Source organism: Nannospalax galili, unplaced genomic scaffold (genome assembly GCF_000622305.1).
Source record: "Nannospalax galili isolate Female #2095 unplaced genomic scaffold, S.galili_v1.0 scaffold1311, whole genome shotgun sequence".
NCBI lineage: Eukaryota > Metazoa > Chordata > Mammalia > Rodentia > Spalacidae > Nannospalax > Nannospalax galili.
This window is the reverse complement of record NW_008329527.1, coordinates 988,732-1,006,260: the sequence shown is the minus strand read 5'-3', so window position 1 is coordinate 1,006,260 and position 17,529 is coordinate 988,732. Positions and strand designations below refer to the sequence as shown.

At 42.1% G+C, this 17,529-nt stretch overlaps 1 protein-coding gene across 2 annotated transcripts in view; it reads right to left on the bottom strand.

The window, feature by feature from the left end:
* The window catches only part of Stard7 (StAR related lipid transfer domain containing 7), a 32,587-nt gene that overhangs the window by 9,300 nt on the left and 5,758 nt on the right, over window positions 1-17,529 (bottom strand). The window contains exons 2-7 of one of the 2 annotated variants that reach the window (XM_008838145.3): window positions 12,229-12,437; window positions 11,851-11,900; window positions 8,217-8,312; window positions 7,374-7,484; window positions 7,210-7,292; window positions 6,629-6,728 (exon numbers count right to left, since the gene is read on the bottom strand). In XM_008838145.3, coding sequence (XP_008836367.2) covers window positions 6,629-6,728; window positions 7,210-7,292; window positions 7,374-7,484; window positions 8,217-8,312; window positions 11,851-11,900; window positions 12,229-12,437 — 649 coding nt within the window. The remainder of the gene's footprint in view (window positions 1-6,628; window positions 6,729-7,209; window positions 7,293-7,373; window positions 7,485-8,216; window positions 8,313-11,850; window positions 11,901-12,228; window positions 12,438-17,529) is intronic. The other variant, XM_008838136.3, reaches the window with a different exon arrangement.

Sequence of the window (17,529 nt, the reverse complement as noted above, 5' to 3'; positions counted from 1 at the left end):
ACTCACAGACTCATGTAGCGATATTGTATGTGTAATTTTTCAGTAGTTTTTGGACTAATATGATTCCCTCTGGTTTTTTACACCAACTAGACATTATTTATCTCTCCTCTCTCTCCCCCTATCTAGAAGCCTTTGAGAGGAACTGACACTGATTCTAACCACTCCAACAGCTATCAAAATATCTGAAAGTAAATCCTGAATCCATAGAGTCCTTAGAGCCTTGGAAGACAGAAGAAAAATGAGTAAGAACCCAAAAGAGGGATGCTTTTGGAAGCCCTTGTCAAGAAATTCCAATGGACTCATATGAACATTTGAAAACTGCCCTGTTCTGACTTTTTTCTAGTTCTCTGGCTAGAACTTATGCTAATTACTCTTGCTTTTACTTCTCCTTCACATCTCCTATTCACCAGTTGAGGACTTTCTTTTCCCCTTAGAGATAAGAGTTATGCAATTTAGGAGTCTTTTAGATAGACCCACTGAAGGGGTAACTCCAATTGCCTCACCCTGCATCCCTGTTCAGCATGGAAGAGGCCAAAGCAGTCTGTGTCCCTATTCTCTATTGGCAAGTTGGGTAACAGCTTCAGAGGATGCTGTGGTAAGAATAGGATAAGAATAGGAGGTAGGATTTGGCTAGGCAGTTAAGGTAAAAAGACCCCAAAGAAATATAGCCAGTTTCTTGGGTAAAAGTCAAAATGTCCTTGGGCCTGTTAGCAACATACTCTGTTCCAAAGGCCAAAAATGTCAAAAGTATTTGGGAGCTTCTATCTAATCCTTAAAAGATTTTAGAATTACCTCTTCAGAGGGGGGAATGTTAGAGTAGCCAAAAGCCCCATAAAAATAAATAAATCAGGGGCTGGAGAGATGGCTCAGTGTTTAAGAACACTGGTTGTTCTTGCAGAAAACCCAGGTTCGAATCCCAGCCCCCACATGGCAGCTCAAAACTGTCCGTAACTTCAGTCCCAGGGGATCCGATAGCCTCTTCTGACCTCTGCGGGCATTGCACGACATGGGTGCACTTACCTACATGCAGGCAATACATGCATACACACAAAAATAAAAAAATTAAAAAAAATAAAAAAATCAAAGAAGAAAAAGTGTATGAAGTTATCAGAAAAAAGTGATGGGGAGATATGGGAGGAGTTAGAGGGGAGGGAGTGGGCATGGATTTGATCAAAACACCTTATGTGCATGTATGAAATTCTCAATAAATCAGCAGTTTCTAACCCTAATAAAATAATGAATAATCATCAAAAGCCTTTAAAAATCACAAAGAATGGACAACCAGGTATCATAGGCCTGTATGAAAGTGCTCTTTCCCCAATCAACCAATCTGTTTGGCCACTAGATCAGGTGTGCACATGTCCCAGTACAGCTGTGAATGTAGCCCAACACATTTGTAGATCATGTCATGTTGCAATGTAAAAAGGCTGGACATCCCTGTTTTAGATACCAACATTCAGGAAAATTAACACTGATTAGATATTTGATATTAGGAATTACTTTATTTTAGGTATGACTATGACATCAGTTCTTTTAAAAAATTCCTTTTTGAAATAAATACTAAAATAGCTATTACAATTGGGTTCTTCTAATTTGCTTCAAAATAATCAGGGGCACAGGCAAGGAAATGAGAACAGGTACAGATGAAACAAGCCTGGCCATGAACTGCTGAAGCTGAAGACAAGGAGAGGGCTCACTATGCCCCTCCCTCCTCTATGTCCTTATCTTTTGTATATGCTTCAAGTTTTCCATAATAGAAAGACATACGAAACACCATGCCTTGGTTAAAGGGTCACTCTCTCTCTGACAAATCCAAACGTGGCTGCTATCATCACCATAGTCACCACTCTGTGAAATCTACTGTCCTCGGTACTTTGAGCACACACCTGTCGGGATCGAATCATGTCTCATCTCCCAGGGTGCCCTTCTGTTTTCCACTATCGATATTCTGCCTTTTTATAAAGATTAAGTCTACCTTTTTCATAAAAAACCTGCTACAAATGTAAAGAATTATAATGATAATTCTCATTGTTCTCCCAATGCAACTAGAAGAAACACTGGGCTTCTTGAGATGCAACCCACTCTGCTAAGTGAAAAGATAGCAATGTGGAATTTTAAGTCATTGTTTTTTCACATAGGTAACACATGGTGTTCTAGTTATGTCTCTGTTGCTGGCATAAAATATACTGACCAAGGCTGGCATGGTGGCACACGCCTTTAATCCCAGCACTTGGGAGGCAGAGGCAGGCAGATCTCTGTGAGTTCGAGTCCAGCCTGGTCTATATAGTGAGTTCCAGGCCGGCTGGGGTTACAAGGAGACCCTGTCTCAAAAAGACAAAAAAAAAAAAAGAACTGACCAAAAGCAACATAGGGGAAGGGTTTATTTAGGCTTATGATTCCAGGTTACAGTCTCTCACTGCAGGAAAGTCACAGAGGCAGGAGCCTGAGACAGGCACACATCCACATCCATAGACAAGAGCAGAAACAAATGCACCTATGATGCCTGCTTTAGCTCAGCTAGCCGTCTTCACTTATACAGTTCAGTGCCCAGTCATGAAATGGTGCTGCCACATTCAGGGTAGATCTTCCATCCCACCTCAGTTAAGGCAACAATGAAAATGCCCCAGTCAGACATATGCTTACCAGGGAAATGTACCTGACTTGGGATCCCTGGGACCCAAACAGTGAAAGGAGAAAACTGAATCCCACAAGCTGTCCTCTGACCTCCATATATGTGCCATGGCACATAAGTGCACATACACACATACGCACACATAAATGAGGGAATACATTAAAAAAAAAAACCAGGTCAGGCGTGGTGGCGCACGCCTTTAATCCCAGCACTCAGGAGGCAGAGGCAGGTGGATCTCTGGGAGTTCAAGGCCAGCCTGGTCTACATAGTGAGTTCCAGGACAGCTGGGGCTACAGGGAGACCCTGTCTCAAAACAAAAAAAGACCGAAAAAAAAAAAAAGACAATTCCCCCATAGGCCAACCTTATCTAGGCAATATGTCATTCATTCAGGCTCTTTTCTCAAGTGATTCTACATTGTAGCAAGTTGATATTTAAAACTAACCGTCACACATAGACACAGCTTATATTCCAAAAGCAATATAAAGAATAAAGTAGATTTTCAAGGTAAGATGGATGATTAGAAGATTCTTATTCTGTGTGACTGTGAGTGAAAAGGATCAGGGCAACAAAAGATGAATCGGACCACATTTCGAAGAGGAAGAACATCAGAAATCACAAAAGAGGTGACAGGAAAGGTGAACAGCAGAGAAACCAAAGGCTAGGGAGGAAAAATAAGAAAAGGGCCGAAAGCACTAACCTGGGCTCCTAACCCTAGAGAGGCAGGAAAGGGAGCTGAATCCAAAACTACAAGGGAAGCCAAATATAGCCTAGGTCACAAAAGAATGGCAGTCCTAGCCACAAGACAAACCTAGTTCCCACAAGTCTTAAATCCAGTGGGTGGGTGGACTTGGGGTGACAGTGATGACTCTTTAGGGCAGGACAGGCCAGCACCAGAAGTGAAACCCATTCTCCCCAGAGAGCTATAATCAGTGCTGCGGCAGGGGTAGGGGTGGGGCTGTTGTTTGAGATTTAGCCACTTTGGGGACCTGAAAACAAGGACCTATTAGAATTCAGGAAGTCTGGAGACACCTTACCAGAGTGTCTGGACAGGAGATGGCCATGAGAGGCAGTCCTGGAGAAGGAAGGATCAGACATGGACACAATGAGAAGTCCAGGCAGGGGCTCAGGCTGTGGACAGCATAGTGGTCAGCGGCCCCACCTTGTAAAGTAGAACAGTGTTTAATTGCTTGAAGTGTACCGCAGAGGCTGAGAGCCTCAAAGCTGTAGCCGGTGAATACAAGGCCTTCACAGTCTACAGAGCCGCCTTCAGGTCACCTATGGTTTGCTGCCAGGCAGGACTGAGAGTTCCAAATCTAGCACATATCTGGATTTTCAGATCCTCCTCCTTCCTGCAGGAAAGCTCATTGCTGGACGGGTTCTGAAAGCACTGAGACTAACAGGCAGAGAGGGCCTCCCTCCAGTGTAGCCCTCAATGCCCTGTTTGTTCCCCCTTTGTGTACAAACTGGAGAACTTCCGGAGTGAGTGGGAACCTGCCTGGCTCAGAGGCCTCCAACTACTTCATAAAACAGAAAGGGAAAGCATAGTACCAAACTCACTATAAAGCCAGTATTATCCTGATTCCCAAACTGGGTAAGAACACAACGACAAAGAATTCTCTCTGTTCTTGTTCAGTATGGTGCTCAAAGTCTTAGCTAAAACAGTAAGGCAAGAGAAAGAAAGAAGAATACAAACAGGAATAAATAGAAAAAAGGAATACAAATAAGGAAAGGGCACTAGAAGATGCAAAGACATCCCATACTTAAGGACTGGCAGAATACTGTGAAAATGGCTACATGGGACTATGGAGATGGCTCAGAGGGTAAGAGCACTTGTTATTTACCCATGTAAAAAGCTGTGAGTGGGAGTGGAGAGATGACTCAGCAGTTAAGAGAGCTGGCTACTCTTGTAGAGTACCCAGGTTCAGTTTCCAGCACCCATGGTGGCTAACAACCGGCTGTTAACTCTGACGCCCTCTTCTGGTCTCCGTGGGCATTGCATAACAAAGGTGGTACTTACGCATGCCGGCAGAACACTCATACAAAATTAAAGCCAGTCAGCCCAACCAAAAAGAACCCAGCAAATTCTGGGTTCAGTGAAAGACCATGTGTCAAGAAAATAGGACAGAGGTGATACAGGAAGACAACTGATGTCCTTCTCTGGCCTCTGTGCACACTTATGTGTACACATAATGCATTTATATGACACAAACACACAAAAAGAAAAAAATGGCTACATTACCTAAGTGATCTACATATTAAATGAAATCCCCAAAAACATTCTTCACAGAAATAGAAAAATCAGCCTAAAATTCACATGGAAACAAACGAGAGTCCAAAGACCCAAAGCAATCTTGAGCAAAAAAGAGCACAGTGACACAGGCTTTCCCTGTAGCCCCAGGTATCCTGGAACTCACTAACGAGGACCAGGCTGGACTTGAACTCCCAGAGATCCACCTGCCTCTGCCTCCTGAGTGCTGGGATTAAAGGCGTGCACCACCATGCCCAGCCTGTGACACAGGCCTTTAATCCCAGCACTCGGGAGGCAAAGGCAGGCAGATGTTTGAGATCAAGGTCAGCCTGGGATGGTCTACACAGTGAGTTCCAGGCCAGCTAGGCCTACATAGCAACACCCTGTCTTGAAGAATAAAAAAAGCAAGAGTAAAATCAGCATAATACTTGATTTCAAATTATACTTCAGAGCCATAGTAATAAAGACAGCACCATAGTGGCACAGGTGCACTTACATATATGCAGACTAAACACCCATACATATAAAATAAAAATAAACAAAATAAGATTAACAATTGATCATAATCCCAGGAATGTCTCCTACTAATAGGCAGCAACCTGTGACTTGAAAAATACTGTTATAGTCGGGTGGCACATGCCAACACTTGAGAGGCAGAGGCAGATGATCTCTGTGAGATTGAGGCCAGCCTGATCTACATAGCAAGTGCCAAGCCAGCTGGGGCTACAGAGAGACCCTGTTTCAAAAAGACCCCCCTAAAAAAGAAGAAAAAAAAAAAAAAAAGAAAGAAAAATACTGTTCAAAATTTAGCACAGAAGTAAACACACTGATTCCAATAAGAAAATGTCCAAACACTATGTTGAGGTCAACCACTGTCTCTCAGAGTCTAAGCCCTACTTTAGTAGTATAAATGAAACAACTTGATAAAAGAACACAGTCCATATAGTTTTCAAGCAAATAAAGGCAACAAAGAGAAGTCAAATCACCTACCATACTGCAGAACTAGAGCCAGCAACTAGTGGCAATATGTATCCTCACCAGAGATTTAGCTTAGAACAAAACGACTAAGCCAAGTAAGCATTCTCTTCTAGAAAAGTCACAGAAGTTTAAAGGATGAAGCATTGGGTACATATACAAGGAGGCAGAAATCCCAGAAAGGTTTTCATGCCTTGCCCACTGTGGTGATGTGTTGATGGAGGGTACTTGTTCTAGTTTCCGAGGGCCGTGATGCAAGCCATCCCTCAGGTTAAAGGAAGCCCCTGGATCATCACTAGTTTGTCCTTGGAAATTGTCCAGTTATATCGCCCTACAGCAAGAAATCCCAAAACATGGTTTCCTGACCAGCAGCCTGAGCCTTACCTAAGAATCAGAACAATACTTTCTTTTTTCTCACCTTTTTGAGACAGGGTCTCCCTAGCCCCAGCTGGCCTGGGACTCACTATGTAGATCAGGCTGGCCTTGAACTCACAGAGATCCACCTGCCTCTGCCTCCTGAGTACTGGGATTAAAGGCATGTGCCACCACATCTGGTAGAACAGTAAACATTTGAGCCAGCCCTAAACGTACTCACTCAGAAGCTCTAAGGCCAGGGCCCCCCATTGTACCTATAAGCTCTAGCTGATTCTAATGCATGTCACTCTCCAGCATACTGCACTCCAACAACTCACCTCTCCCAGTTCAGATAAAAGGTATTCCTTGAGAAAACTTCAAAATCACAACACATCATCTCTCAGATAAGTAAACTCACCTCATCAAATGACTTGTGAGGACGGATAACCATTTGGGATTCATAGGATCTGACCCTGACGAATTCTGGAGACTCTGGAACACTGGGGTGCTCCACAGCACTGCAAGAAGGAAAGGAGGAGTCAAGTCTGAGGAATGTCTCCACACTGATCAAAGGGTGGCTAAGGCTGAGGAGGGGTCTAAAATTCTGACTCCACTTTTTAAAATAAAGCCAACAAGTCACTGAGATGTATAGCCCAAGCTGTGGAAACAAGCAAGCTCCTTTGTTACTTGTATGTACAACTCATGGGCTGTGCAACTCTTCTACCTTTTTAACTCCTTCACCAATATTAAGTACCCAAAAAATTTAATTAAAAGCTTAGACCTAAAGTGATAGACCATGTGTGAGGCCCTAGGTTCAACCCTCAATACCACCAAAAGTATAAGCTTGTAAAGCTTGTATCCCCTTTCAATCTCCCAAGCTGATCACAGCCTACTCCTCTTGAGCTCGGATGGATGTGGCTGTTGGGAAGTCTGCAAGGGATTCTGAGTGAAAGGCACAGCTACAAGCAGCCTAGCAAGAGCCCCTGCAGTCATACATACCGTGATACTAACACCATCACGTTGTTTTCCGGATCCACACTATATCGCCGAACATAAACATAATCCCGAGAGTACATTGGATACTAAAGAAATGGGATTGGGGCAGAATTAGTGTTCTGCATCACAGACTTGATAGAAATAAAACCAGAAGTAAAAGCACTCACAGGAAAATGTGTTACCCAATGAAGAACCTCAGAACCACTAACAACGTCTCTCTCGATCACCTCCAGCTTAATCACAAGGGCATCCCACTTTTTCCTATACTCTGTATCCAGCTGCAAAAGAGAAGATCCAAAATAAAAATGCTCCACAAGCTTGGACCTCTGACCTAAGAACCTTATTATGGAGAAATAGTAATCTGACCTAACAGTACCAAAGTGTTAAGAGACATAGCTACTTATTACAGATGATTCTTCTAGAATCCTTTCATACACTAAAGGAGATATTGTGTGTGTGTGTGTGTGTGTGTGTGTGTGTGTGTGCATGCATGTGAAAACAGAGGTCAACGTTGGGCATCTCTATCACTTTCCACTTTATTTTATTGGGCAGGGTCTCCTACTGAACTAGGCTCCTGCCAGTGCTGGGGTTATAGATGCATGCCACATCTAGCTTTTTTGTGGGTGCTAGCGATCTAAACTCAGGTGCTCAAGCTTGAACAGCAACAAGCCCTTTATCCACTAAGCCATATTCCTAGTCCCCTGAAGGATTCTTAACAAAAAGCAACTAGACACTGATAGCACCTGCCTGTAAATCTAGTAACTTAAGCGAGGGGATCAAGAGTTCAAGGTGAACCAGGTGTGAATCCCAGCCCTCTGGAGAGGGAGATGGGTGAGTTTAAGGCCAGCCTGGTCTACATAGCGAATCCCAGGACACCCAAGGCCACAGAGTAAGAACCTGTTTCCAAAAAAAGGGAAAAAGGAGAAAAAGAATTTAAGGAGACACTGGGCTATATAGGGAGACACTGTCTCAAAAAACCAAGAACTGGGGCTGGGTATGGTGGCACACACCTTTAATCCCAGTGCTTGGGGGGCAGAGGCAAGTAGATCTCTATGAGGCCATCCACTTCTATGTAGTTCCTGACTAGCTGGAGCCACAGGTAAACTCTGTCTCAAAACAAAAACAAGGAAAGGGGCTAGAAAGATAGTTCAGTAGTTAAGAGCACTGGCTGTCCTTGCAGAAGACCCAGGTTCAGTTCCCAGCATCCACATGGCAGCTAACAATTATTCATGACTCTAGTTCCAAGGGATCCAACAACCTTTTCTGGCCTTCGTAGGCACTGAAGGCACATGGTATACTTAGATACATGCAAGCCAAACATTCATACACATAGTAAAATACATAAAGACTAGGGATGTAACTCAGCGGTAGGGCACTTGTCTAGCAAGTATGACACCCTATGTTCAATCCCCATTACCATGTATATGCATAACATAAAAAAGAAAATATATGTCTTTAAAATATAAAGAAATGTCTGGGGAATGGGGCCAGTAAGATGGCTCAGCAGGTAAAGGCACTCACCATCTGTCACAGTTAGCTTTACTTGTCAACTTGGCAAAGCCTAGAGTCACCTGAGAAGGGACTGCCAAGATCAGACTGGCTTGTAAGCATGTCTATGGGGGACTGCCTTAATTATTAATTAAGGAGGGCCCAGAGTATTAGCAACCCCTGATGCAGAGAAATTCGGGTAGCATTTTTCAATTTCTGGCATCTTAAGAACTTCAAATATAAACAGATGTATCTTACACATCAAAACGAAACACAATAAAAACTGACAATATCCAGTGCCTAGGTGAAAGTGCACTTGTGTATCATAAGTGGGTATGTTTTTGTTGTTGCAGTTCTGGGGTTGAACCTAGAGTCTTATACATGCTACACAGTGTTCTATGTCCCCCAGTTCTCTTTTTACTTTTTAAGACACAGTTTTATTAAGTTTCCCGGCTGGTCTTGAACTCATTCTGTTATCCAGGAAGGCTTCAGCCTCCCAAACAGCTGGGATGACAGGTCCATGTCACCAGGCCTAATTTTAGTAGGTATTATAACCTAAAAAAAAAAAAAAAAAAAAAAAAAAAAAAAAAAAAAAAAAAAAAGACAACAAAATGCTGACAAGAATGTGGGGAACTCTTATTCATTGCTGATGTACAAACTGGTATAGTCATTGTGGAAATCAACAGAAGTTTGTCAAAAACTTAAAAATAGAGGGCATATGGTATATGCATTCCTGGGCATATACCAAGAGACTTTTTTTTCTCAACTTATTGTAATTTTATGTGTATGAATATATTGCCTGCATGTATATAAGTGCACCCGTGTTGTGCAATGACAGAAGAGGGTGTTGGATCCCCTGGAACTGGAGTCATGGATGGCTGTTAGTTATCATGTGGATGCTGGGATACGAACCCTGGTCTTCTGCCATGAGTAGCCAGTGCTCCTAACCGCCAAGCCATCTCTCCAGCCCAAGACTCTGTATCTTCCCATAGATGTTTGCACATCAATTCTGCTGTTGCATTATTCACAAAAAGCAAGGAAACTGAACCATTCAAGATGTCTAGCCAAGATGTCAGCCAAGATTAATGGATAACAAGAAAAAGGGGTACATATACACAATAGAATTTTATTCAATCAGAGAAAAATGAAATTTACAGGAAGATGATAAATCTGGAAATTATTATATTAAGTAAACTAACTCAGAAAGACAAATGCACATGCTTGCTCTTTATATGCAAATCCTAGCTTTTAATGTTGATCTATGTATATGTACATAGGTTTGGGTATAAGTCTATGTCATGAAACCAGAAAGGAGGCCAACAAAGGGGGAAAAAGGGAGGATAACAGAATGCGTGACGTGAATGTGGAAAGACTAGGCATGGATAAATACAAGATGGGGGCAGAGGGATGTGGGAAAAGGGGAAGACCACCAACAAAAACAATGTTTGAAAATGCCATAATGAAGCTGGGTGTGTTAACACACACCTGTAGTCCTAGCACTTGGGAAGCAGAAGCAGATGGATCTCTGTGAGTTTGAGGCCAGCCTGGTCTCCATAGTGAATCCGGGCCAGCTGTGGATACAGGGAGACCCTGTCTCAAAGAGACCAAAAAAAAGAAAAAGCCACAATGAAGCCCAATACTTCGTATACTAATTAAAAAAAATAAAAGTTAAAAAATTAAAAAACTGGAATTACCAAGAAAAAGTTCTGTGTAGCACCCTGCTTTCCCTTCTCACTTTTGCTTTACTTTGTTTTTTTGTTTGTTTTAGTTTGGCTTTTGGGACAGGGTCTTGCTATGTAACCCTGACCAGGCTGGTACTTGCTACACAGCCTGGGCTTGCCTTGAACTTGCAGCAATTCTCTTGCCTCAACTTTCCAAATGCTGGGATTACAGTCATTCACCACTATGTCCTGCTGACTCTTGTTTTAAACACCACGGCCAATACCCTAAGGAAAGCAATCCTTGAGCAGATACAGTTAAAAGAGGTTAAAAAGAGGTCATCAGATACAATCCTCACTGATTGGCACTGATGGGGAAAATGTTATGAGGGGCATGATCACATCAGCAAATGAAACTAGAATATAAATAGATTAAAGTGTGGTATCAAAGTTAAATTTACTGACTTTAAATTTTTATTTACTTATTTTTGTTATATGTGTATGAGTGCTTCTGTCTGCATATAAGTGCACCAGTATCATATAAGTCAGAAGAGGGTGTCAGATCCCCTGAAATTGGAGTTAAAGACAGTTGTTAGCCACTGTGTGGGTGCTGGGAACCAAACCCAGGTCCTCTGCAGAGCAGCCAGTGCTCTTATCATTGAGCCATCACTCCAGCCCATATTATACAAACATTAATACTGGTGTCATTAGTTGACACATATGTGTAGTTTCAAGAAATATATACTGTATAGCTGGGCATGGTGGTACATGCCTGTAGTCCCAGCACTCGGGAGGCAGAGGCAGGCAGATCTCTGTGAGTTCAAGGCCAGCCTGGTCTACATAGTGAGTTCCAGGACAGCTGGGGCTACAGGGAAACCGTCTCAAAAAGATTTAAAAAAAAAAAAAAAAAAAAAAAAGAAATACATACTGTGAGGTTTTTTTATATTTTATTTATTATTTTTATTTTATGTGTATGTGTGTATTGCCTTCATGTAGGTAAGAGCACCTGTGTTGTGCAATGCCCACAACAGAAGACAGAAGAGGCTGTTGGATCACCTGGAACTGGAGTCACAGACAGTTGTTAGCTGCCATGTGGGTGCTGGGATTTGAACCTGGGTCTTCTGCAAGAACAGTCAGTGTTCTTATCCACTGAGCCATCTCTCCAGCCCCTATACTGTGTTTTAAAATGAAAGGCTATGATGCATGTAGTTTCCCTCAAATTGTTCAGGGGAAAAACAACTGATAAAAACATTAGAACCCATTCTTCTATCTGATCTTCTCAACAATTTAGAGAACAGGGGTAAAATCAGTCTCATCCCCACAGGACAAATAGATTATAAGTCAAAGGTTTACTCAAGATGCTATAAGCTGTGGGATGAGACACACAGACATGGAAAATATGTCAAAGTCAATGTCATCAGAATGAGAAATTAAGTCATGTGGACAGCAGTAACTGACTCACTTAAGAAGCTCCAAATCTAGAGAAAAATTAACTCACCTGAACATTGAAGAACTGCCGAGGTGTCACATCTGTGTAGGTTCCAAAAACTAGAATGACAAGAGAGAACAAGGGATGCTTGTCATGCCCCTGGGCTTGCCCTCACCCTGTCACCTAGATAGAACTTCAAGTCTAGAGGACGGACAGGTCCCCAAGGCAGGGTCAGAAACAGAAATTACGCTGGGGGGTGGCAAACAAGACAGAGATGCCCTAAATCAAGGAAGAATCTGAGAAGCCTACATCTGGGAGAGAAAAATAACAAAAGCTTGGCAAATTTTCTGAGATTCAGCCAGGATAGAACAGTTTAGGGGAGTTCGAAAAACAAAGTGCAGAGCCCTTGGGCAGCACACACTTCAGAAGCAGTCGAGCATGATTTACCTCGGTACTGGTAAAGGTGGGTGCCCGAAATTGGGCGTCGCCACAGTTTGAAGTGTTTCTTGTCCATCACCATTTCCCATGGTTCCTCCTTGTCCTTCACCTCTTCACTTCCTTCTGCTGGGGACCTTGGTTCAGGAGGGCGACACTCAGCTCCAGAGCTATGAAATATCGTGGACATTTCCTCCAACCGTTTCATCTCATTAATGGACCTGGAAAGACAGAAACCAGCATGGTGCCTATGAAATTAAGTGTGCACACAAAAAGAAGACAGGCATGGGCTGGAAACGGCATACAGTGTGATGAATAAAAATCAAGTTAAGTTTGAATACTAGCCCAGTATTTGGTAATTAGAATAAATTATTAAACTGGTCCCCATTTCTAAATCTATAAAATGTAGAAAATAGTACCTACCTCAAGTTGGTTGTGGACTATAAAAAAATACACAAAAGTGCTTAAGACCTGGCACACAGCTTCAAAAAAGATTTTTTTAAAGCTTCTTTATTTTGTGTGCATGTGCTATCCCTGTTACCTAAATGCACTTCAAATCCAGAGGACTGAGAAGCCCCAAAGGCAGGGTCAGAAACTAAAAATCATGCTGGGTGCAGCAAAGCAAGACAGACATAACCTATATTAAAGGAAGCCTCTGAGAAGCTGAACCATCTCACTGGTGCAGAATCTCACTATGTAGCCCATCTTCCTGCCTCAGCCTCCGTACTAAGATTACAGTTTGTACTAACACACCTGACTTTTTGCCCATGTTTTTGATTGGACTGTCTTCTTCCTACATTATTTTTCCTCCTTGTTTTCAAATTCAAATATGATCCACATATAATTCATCCCTCTCCAGTATAATATTCAGTGTTTTTTAGAATACTCACAAAATTGGATATCTAACTCTAGATCATTTCTATCATCCCCACATGCAGTCTGTACCCAACATCAGTCACTCCCCATTTCTGCCTTCCTGCCAGCCCTGGCATCCACAAGTCTACTTCCTTCTTCTGATGAATTTGCCTATTCTCAACATTTCAAATGAATGGAATCATACGGTAATAGTGCCCTTTCATCTGCACTCCTTTGTTTGGCATATTTTCAAACTTTATCCTTGCTGGATTTTCATCCTTTCCATCTGAACAACATTCCATCATATGGATATACATCACCTTTGTTTAGCAGTCCCAGCTGGTCTTGATCTCACAGAGATCTGTCTACCTCTGTCTCCTAAATGCTGGAATTAAAAGTGTGTGCCATCACACCCAGCTGTTTTATTCTTGGTGATGCTGTTGTAAATAGAATTTTTTTTTTCATTTCATTTTTAGACTGTCTAATAATTTTCAGAGATTCCTTAGTATTTTCTATCTACTAGATAATATTGAGCTGGAGAGCTAGCTTAGCAGTTAAGAGCACTAGCTGCTCTTGCAGAGGACCTGGGTTCATTTCCCAGCACCCACATGGTGGCTTACACCATACCTCCTGTTCCAGGGGGCCCAATGCCCACTCTCAGCCTCTGCAGGCACTGGCTTGCATGGGTGCACTTACGTACATGCAGGCAAAACAATTATACACACAAAATAAAAATATATAGAAAATAATTTTTTTTAAGGGCCAGCTACAGTGGCACAACCTTTAATTTCAGCCTTCAGGAGGCAGAGGCAGGTAAAGCTCCGTGAGTTGGAGGCCAGCCTGGTCTATATAGTGAGTTCCAGGCCAACTAAGGCTATTTAGTGAGACCCTGTCTCAAAAAAAACAAAACATAAAATAAATAAATAATAATCGTTGCTATAAATAGTTTTACTTCTTCGTTCCCAATACGGAAGCTTTTCAGTTCTCTTTGCTGGTTTTTCAGTTCTCTTTGCTGGCTTCCCTGTCTATAACCTCCAGCACAAGGATGAAAAGACCACCATCTTACATGTGTGTCTTTAATTTCAGCCCTCTGAGGTAGATCTCTGTGAGGATGAGGGCAGTCTGGTCCACATAGTGACTTCTAGGTGGGCTAGGACTAGGGAGACCATGTAAAGAAAAAAAAAAAAAAAACACACCAAAAACCATGATCTTGTCTTACTCCATGATCTTGTCTTACTCCTAGCCCTGTAGAAGAACGTTTTCATTTTTTCACCATGCTATTAGCTATTTTTTAATAGATGCCCTTTTCTAAGTCTGAGGAATTTCCCCTCTTTTCCCAATCGGCTGAGTGTCTTTTTAAATCATAAAATGAAGTTAGCATTTATCAAATGCTTTCTGTAACTATTCATCGGATCAACTTGGCTCTGTATTTTTCTTTTTAAAATTTTTTTCTTTTAGTTTTAAAAAAAATTTTTTTTCATTTTTAATCATGTGGGTATGTGCATGAGTGCAGGTGCCCTTGGAAGTCAGATGTATCAGAGCCCCTGGAGGTGGAGTTGAAGGCAGTTATAAGCCATCTGACAAGGGTGCTGAGAACTGAACTTGGATCCTCAACAAGGGCACTTTGTGCCCTTACTGAATGAACCATCTCTCCAGCTCCTCTTTTACATGAGTACATTAGAGTCCCCTGGAGCTGGAGTTTTAGGTGGTTGTGAGCTGACTGATGTGGGTACTGGAAACTGAACTTTGGTCCCCTGCAAGAGTAGTAAGTGCTCTTAACAACTAAGCCATCTGTCTAGTCCCTTTTTTTTTTTTTTTTTTTTTTTTTTTTTTTTGAGGCAGTCTCATGTAGCCCAGAGTGGCTTCACACTCATTATGTAGCTGAGAATGACCCTGAACCTTGATCTTCCTGCCTCTGCCTCTTGAATACTGAGATTGCATGCATCTGCTACCACATCTGGTTTATACAGGCCTGGACTGAACCCAGGCCTTTGTGCCTGCTCATTCTACCAAGTGAGCTATACCCCAGCTTTTGTCTTTTATTCAAGTAATGTAGCATATTAAATTAATTTTTACATAATGAATCAACCTTGGTTCCCTGGGATAAGCTATACTTTTTCCTGTCATGTAATCTATTTTATATGTTGCTAGAATTCAGTTTGTTAGTACTTCTGTGAGGCGGGGGGGGGGGGGGGGATGGATATGTCCATAAAATTCTAAAGTATGATACTGTGTATCATTACATAAGGACTTAGGGATCTATACTTAGCTACAAAGACAGACTGAAATGATACACAACAATTTAGGATAATGGTTACATCTATGAAGGTAAGGAAAATTCGTCGAGTACAGAGGAAGTTTATGGTAGTTTTTTTTCCCCCTCTTTTTGGGGTTGCTGTTGGTGTTATTTTATTTTTATGACAGGGTCTGGAGCTAGAGAGACTGCTCAGCAGTTAAGAGCACTGGCTGCTGTTGGAGAGAAGCCAGGTTCAGCTCCCAGAATCCATACGGCAGCTAACAACCATCCTTAACTCCAGTTCCAGGGGGTACAATGCCCTCTTCTGGCATCTACTGACATTGCACACACAGTATACCTACATACATGCAGGCAAAACACTCATAAATTTTTTAAGTCACACTAAGCTGGCCTCAAACTCTTGATCCTTCTGCTGCAGTCTCCCAAAGGCTGAGATACAAAGATGCACTACCATGCCTAGCTTTATTACTTAAATATAACAGTATGTGTAACATCCATCTTACTCTTTCAAACCTTTTACATCTGAAACATTTGATGATAATGATTATGTGGTACCATGAAACTGCCAAAAGCCTATGGCTAAGGAGGTCACAGGCCCTAGAGTGAACCTACTACTGCTGTTTTACTAAATGGACACATTGTTAAATTGTCTTCTGAATATTCATGTTTATAGCCCATGGATTAGTGCTGCTCTTAACCTTGATCAGAAGCTTCTTTTTACAGTGGGCAGCAGCTAATGCAGAAACTTCTAAGTGGTCAAATGCTGAGAACAAGTGACGGTTGAGTGCTCCTAGCCCTAAATGAGACATTTTAATCACTCCCATCCAAAGGCTCAGGGAGGTTAAGAAATGCTGTTTTCTAGACATGACACAGCCACTGCACTCATATACTAAAAGCAGCTGTGGTTACCTGCACAATATAGATAGTCAGAAAATACTCTAGCATGTATATGGGGTAATGGACCATGAGGGCCCACCCCCAACTAAGGAGCTATTGGCAGCTGATGGCTGTTGGAAAAGTGGGAGTCATTTTGCTTCTGGGGGTGACAGCTAGTAAGTTGCCCATGCTTTGGTGGTAGCCCCACACCCATGCATATATGGGCAGTGAATTATGGGAAAAAAAAAAAAAAGGTCAGAAGGCAGGAAGGACATATTTTAGGGGAATCTAGGGGGAATAGGAGGGGACTGTTGGGGGATATGATCAAGACATCTTGTATGTATGTATGAAATTATCAAAGAAACAAAATAAAACATGGCATATCCTTAATAACAGACAGGAAACAAAAAGTGTTGGTTGACTAGGCTGCATGGAACTCTCTCCTGCTGTGTCTGATAGTTATGTACAGCTCCTAATTTAGGTGAGGTTAGGACTTCTAGGTGGGGCAAAGGCCCAGAATGCTTGCAGATTGTTCTCAGTGATCATGACTAATGCAACCAATCTAGGGAAAAATACCTGAGTGGATTATGCCAGTTTAGCCCTATAGCAAGCCTTGGCTGTTCTTGTAGCTACTGTTTCCACCTTCTTGTCAATGCTCTGAATGACCTGACAAACAAGGAATTAGCTAGTTAACTCCTTTTTAGCTTAAATTAACTAAGATCAGTTTTATCATTTGCAATCAAGAACCTTGACCAGCACAACTTATACTGATCTTCTGATGAAAACAGTTTTGTAAAGGCTTTAAATTTCAATTAGAAGTTGCAAAAGCCAATTAAAGGCTAGCCCTGTAACGTCTAAGCATAGAAATAAGGAAGGACCCTTACTATGGTAGACAATCAGACCATGTAGAAGAGAACAAAAGCAAAGCTAGATATGCCTAAAAAACAATTCCAAGCATCACTTGGCACCAAGTAACAGCATTATTTAGAACTAATAAAACTTCCCTTTTTTGTGTCCCCTCCGAGACAGGGTCTCACTATGCAGTTCTGCTTGGCCTGGAGCTTGCTATGTAGACCAGGCTAGCTTGGAAATTAAAGAAAGCCACCTGCCTCTGCCTCCCAAGTGCTGGGATTCAAGGTGTGTCCTACTATGCCTGGCATAAAGCATTCTTCAACATATAAGCACCATTCCTGGAATATCATTCTTATGTAATACAGGAGCAGAAATCTGTTTCCCATGGTGAAATGTTTTATTAAAAACATGGGGTGGGGGGGGGGAGCTGGAGAGATGGCTCAGTGGTTAAAAGCACTGGCTGCTGCCAAGCC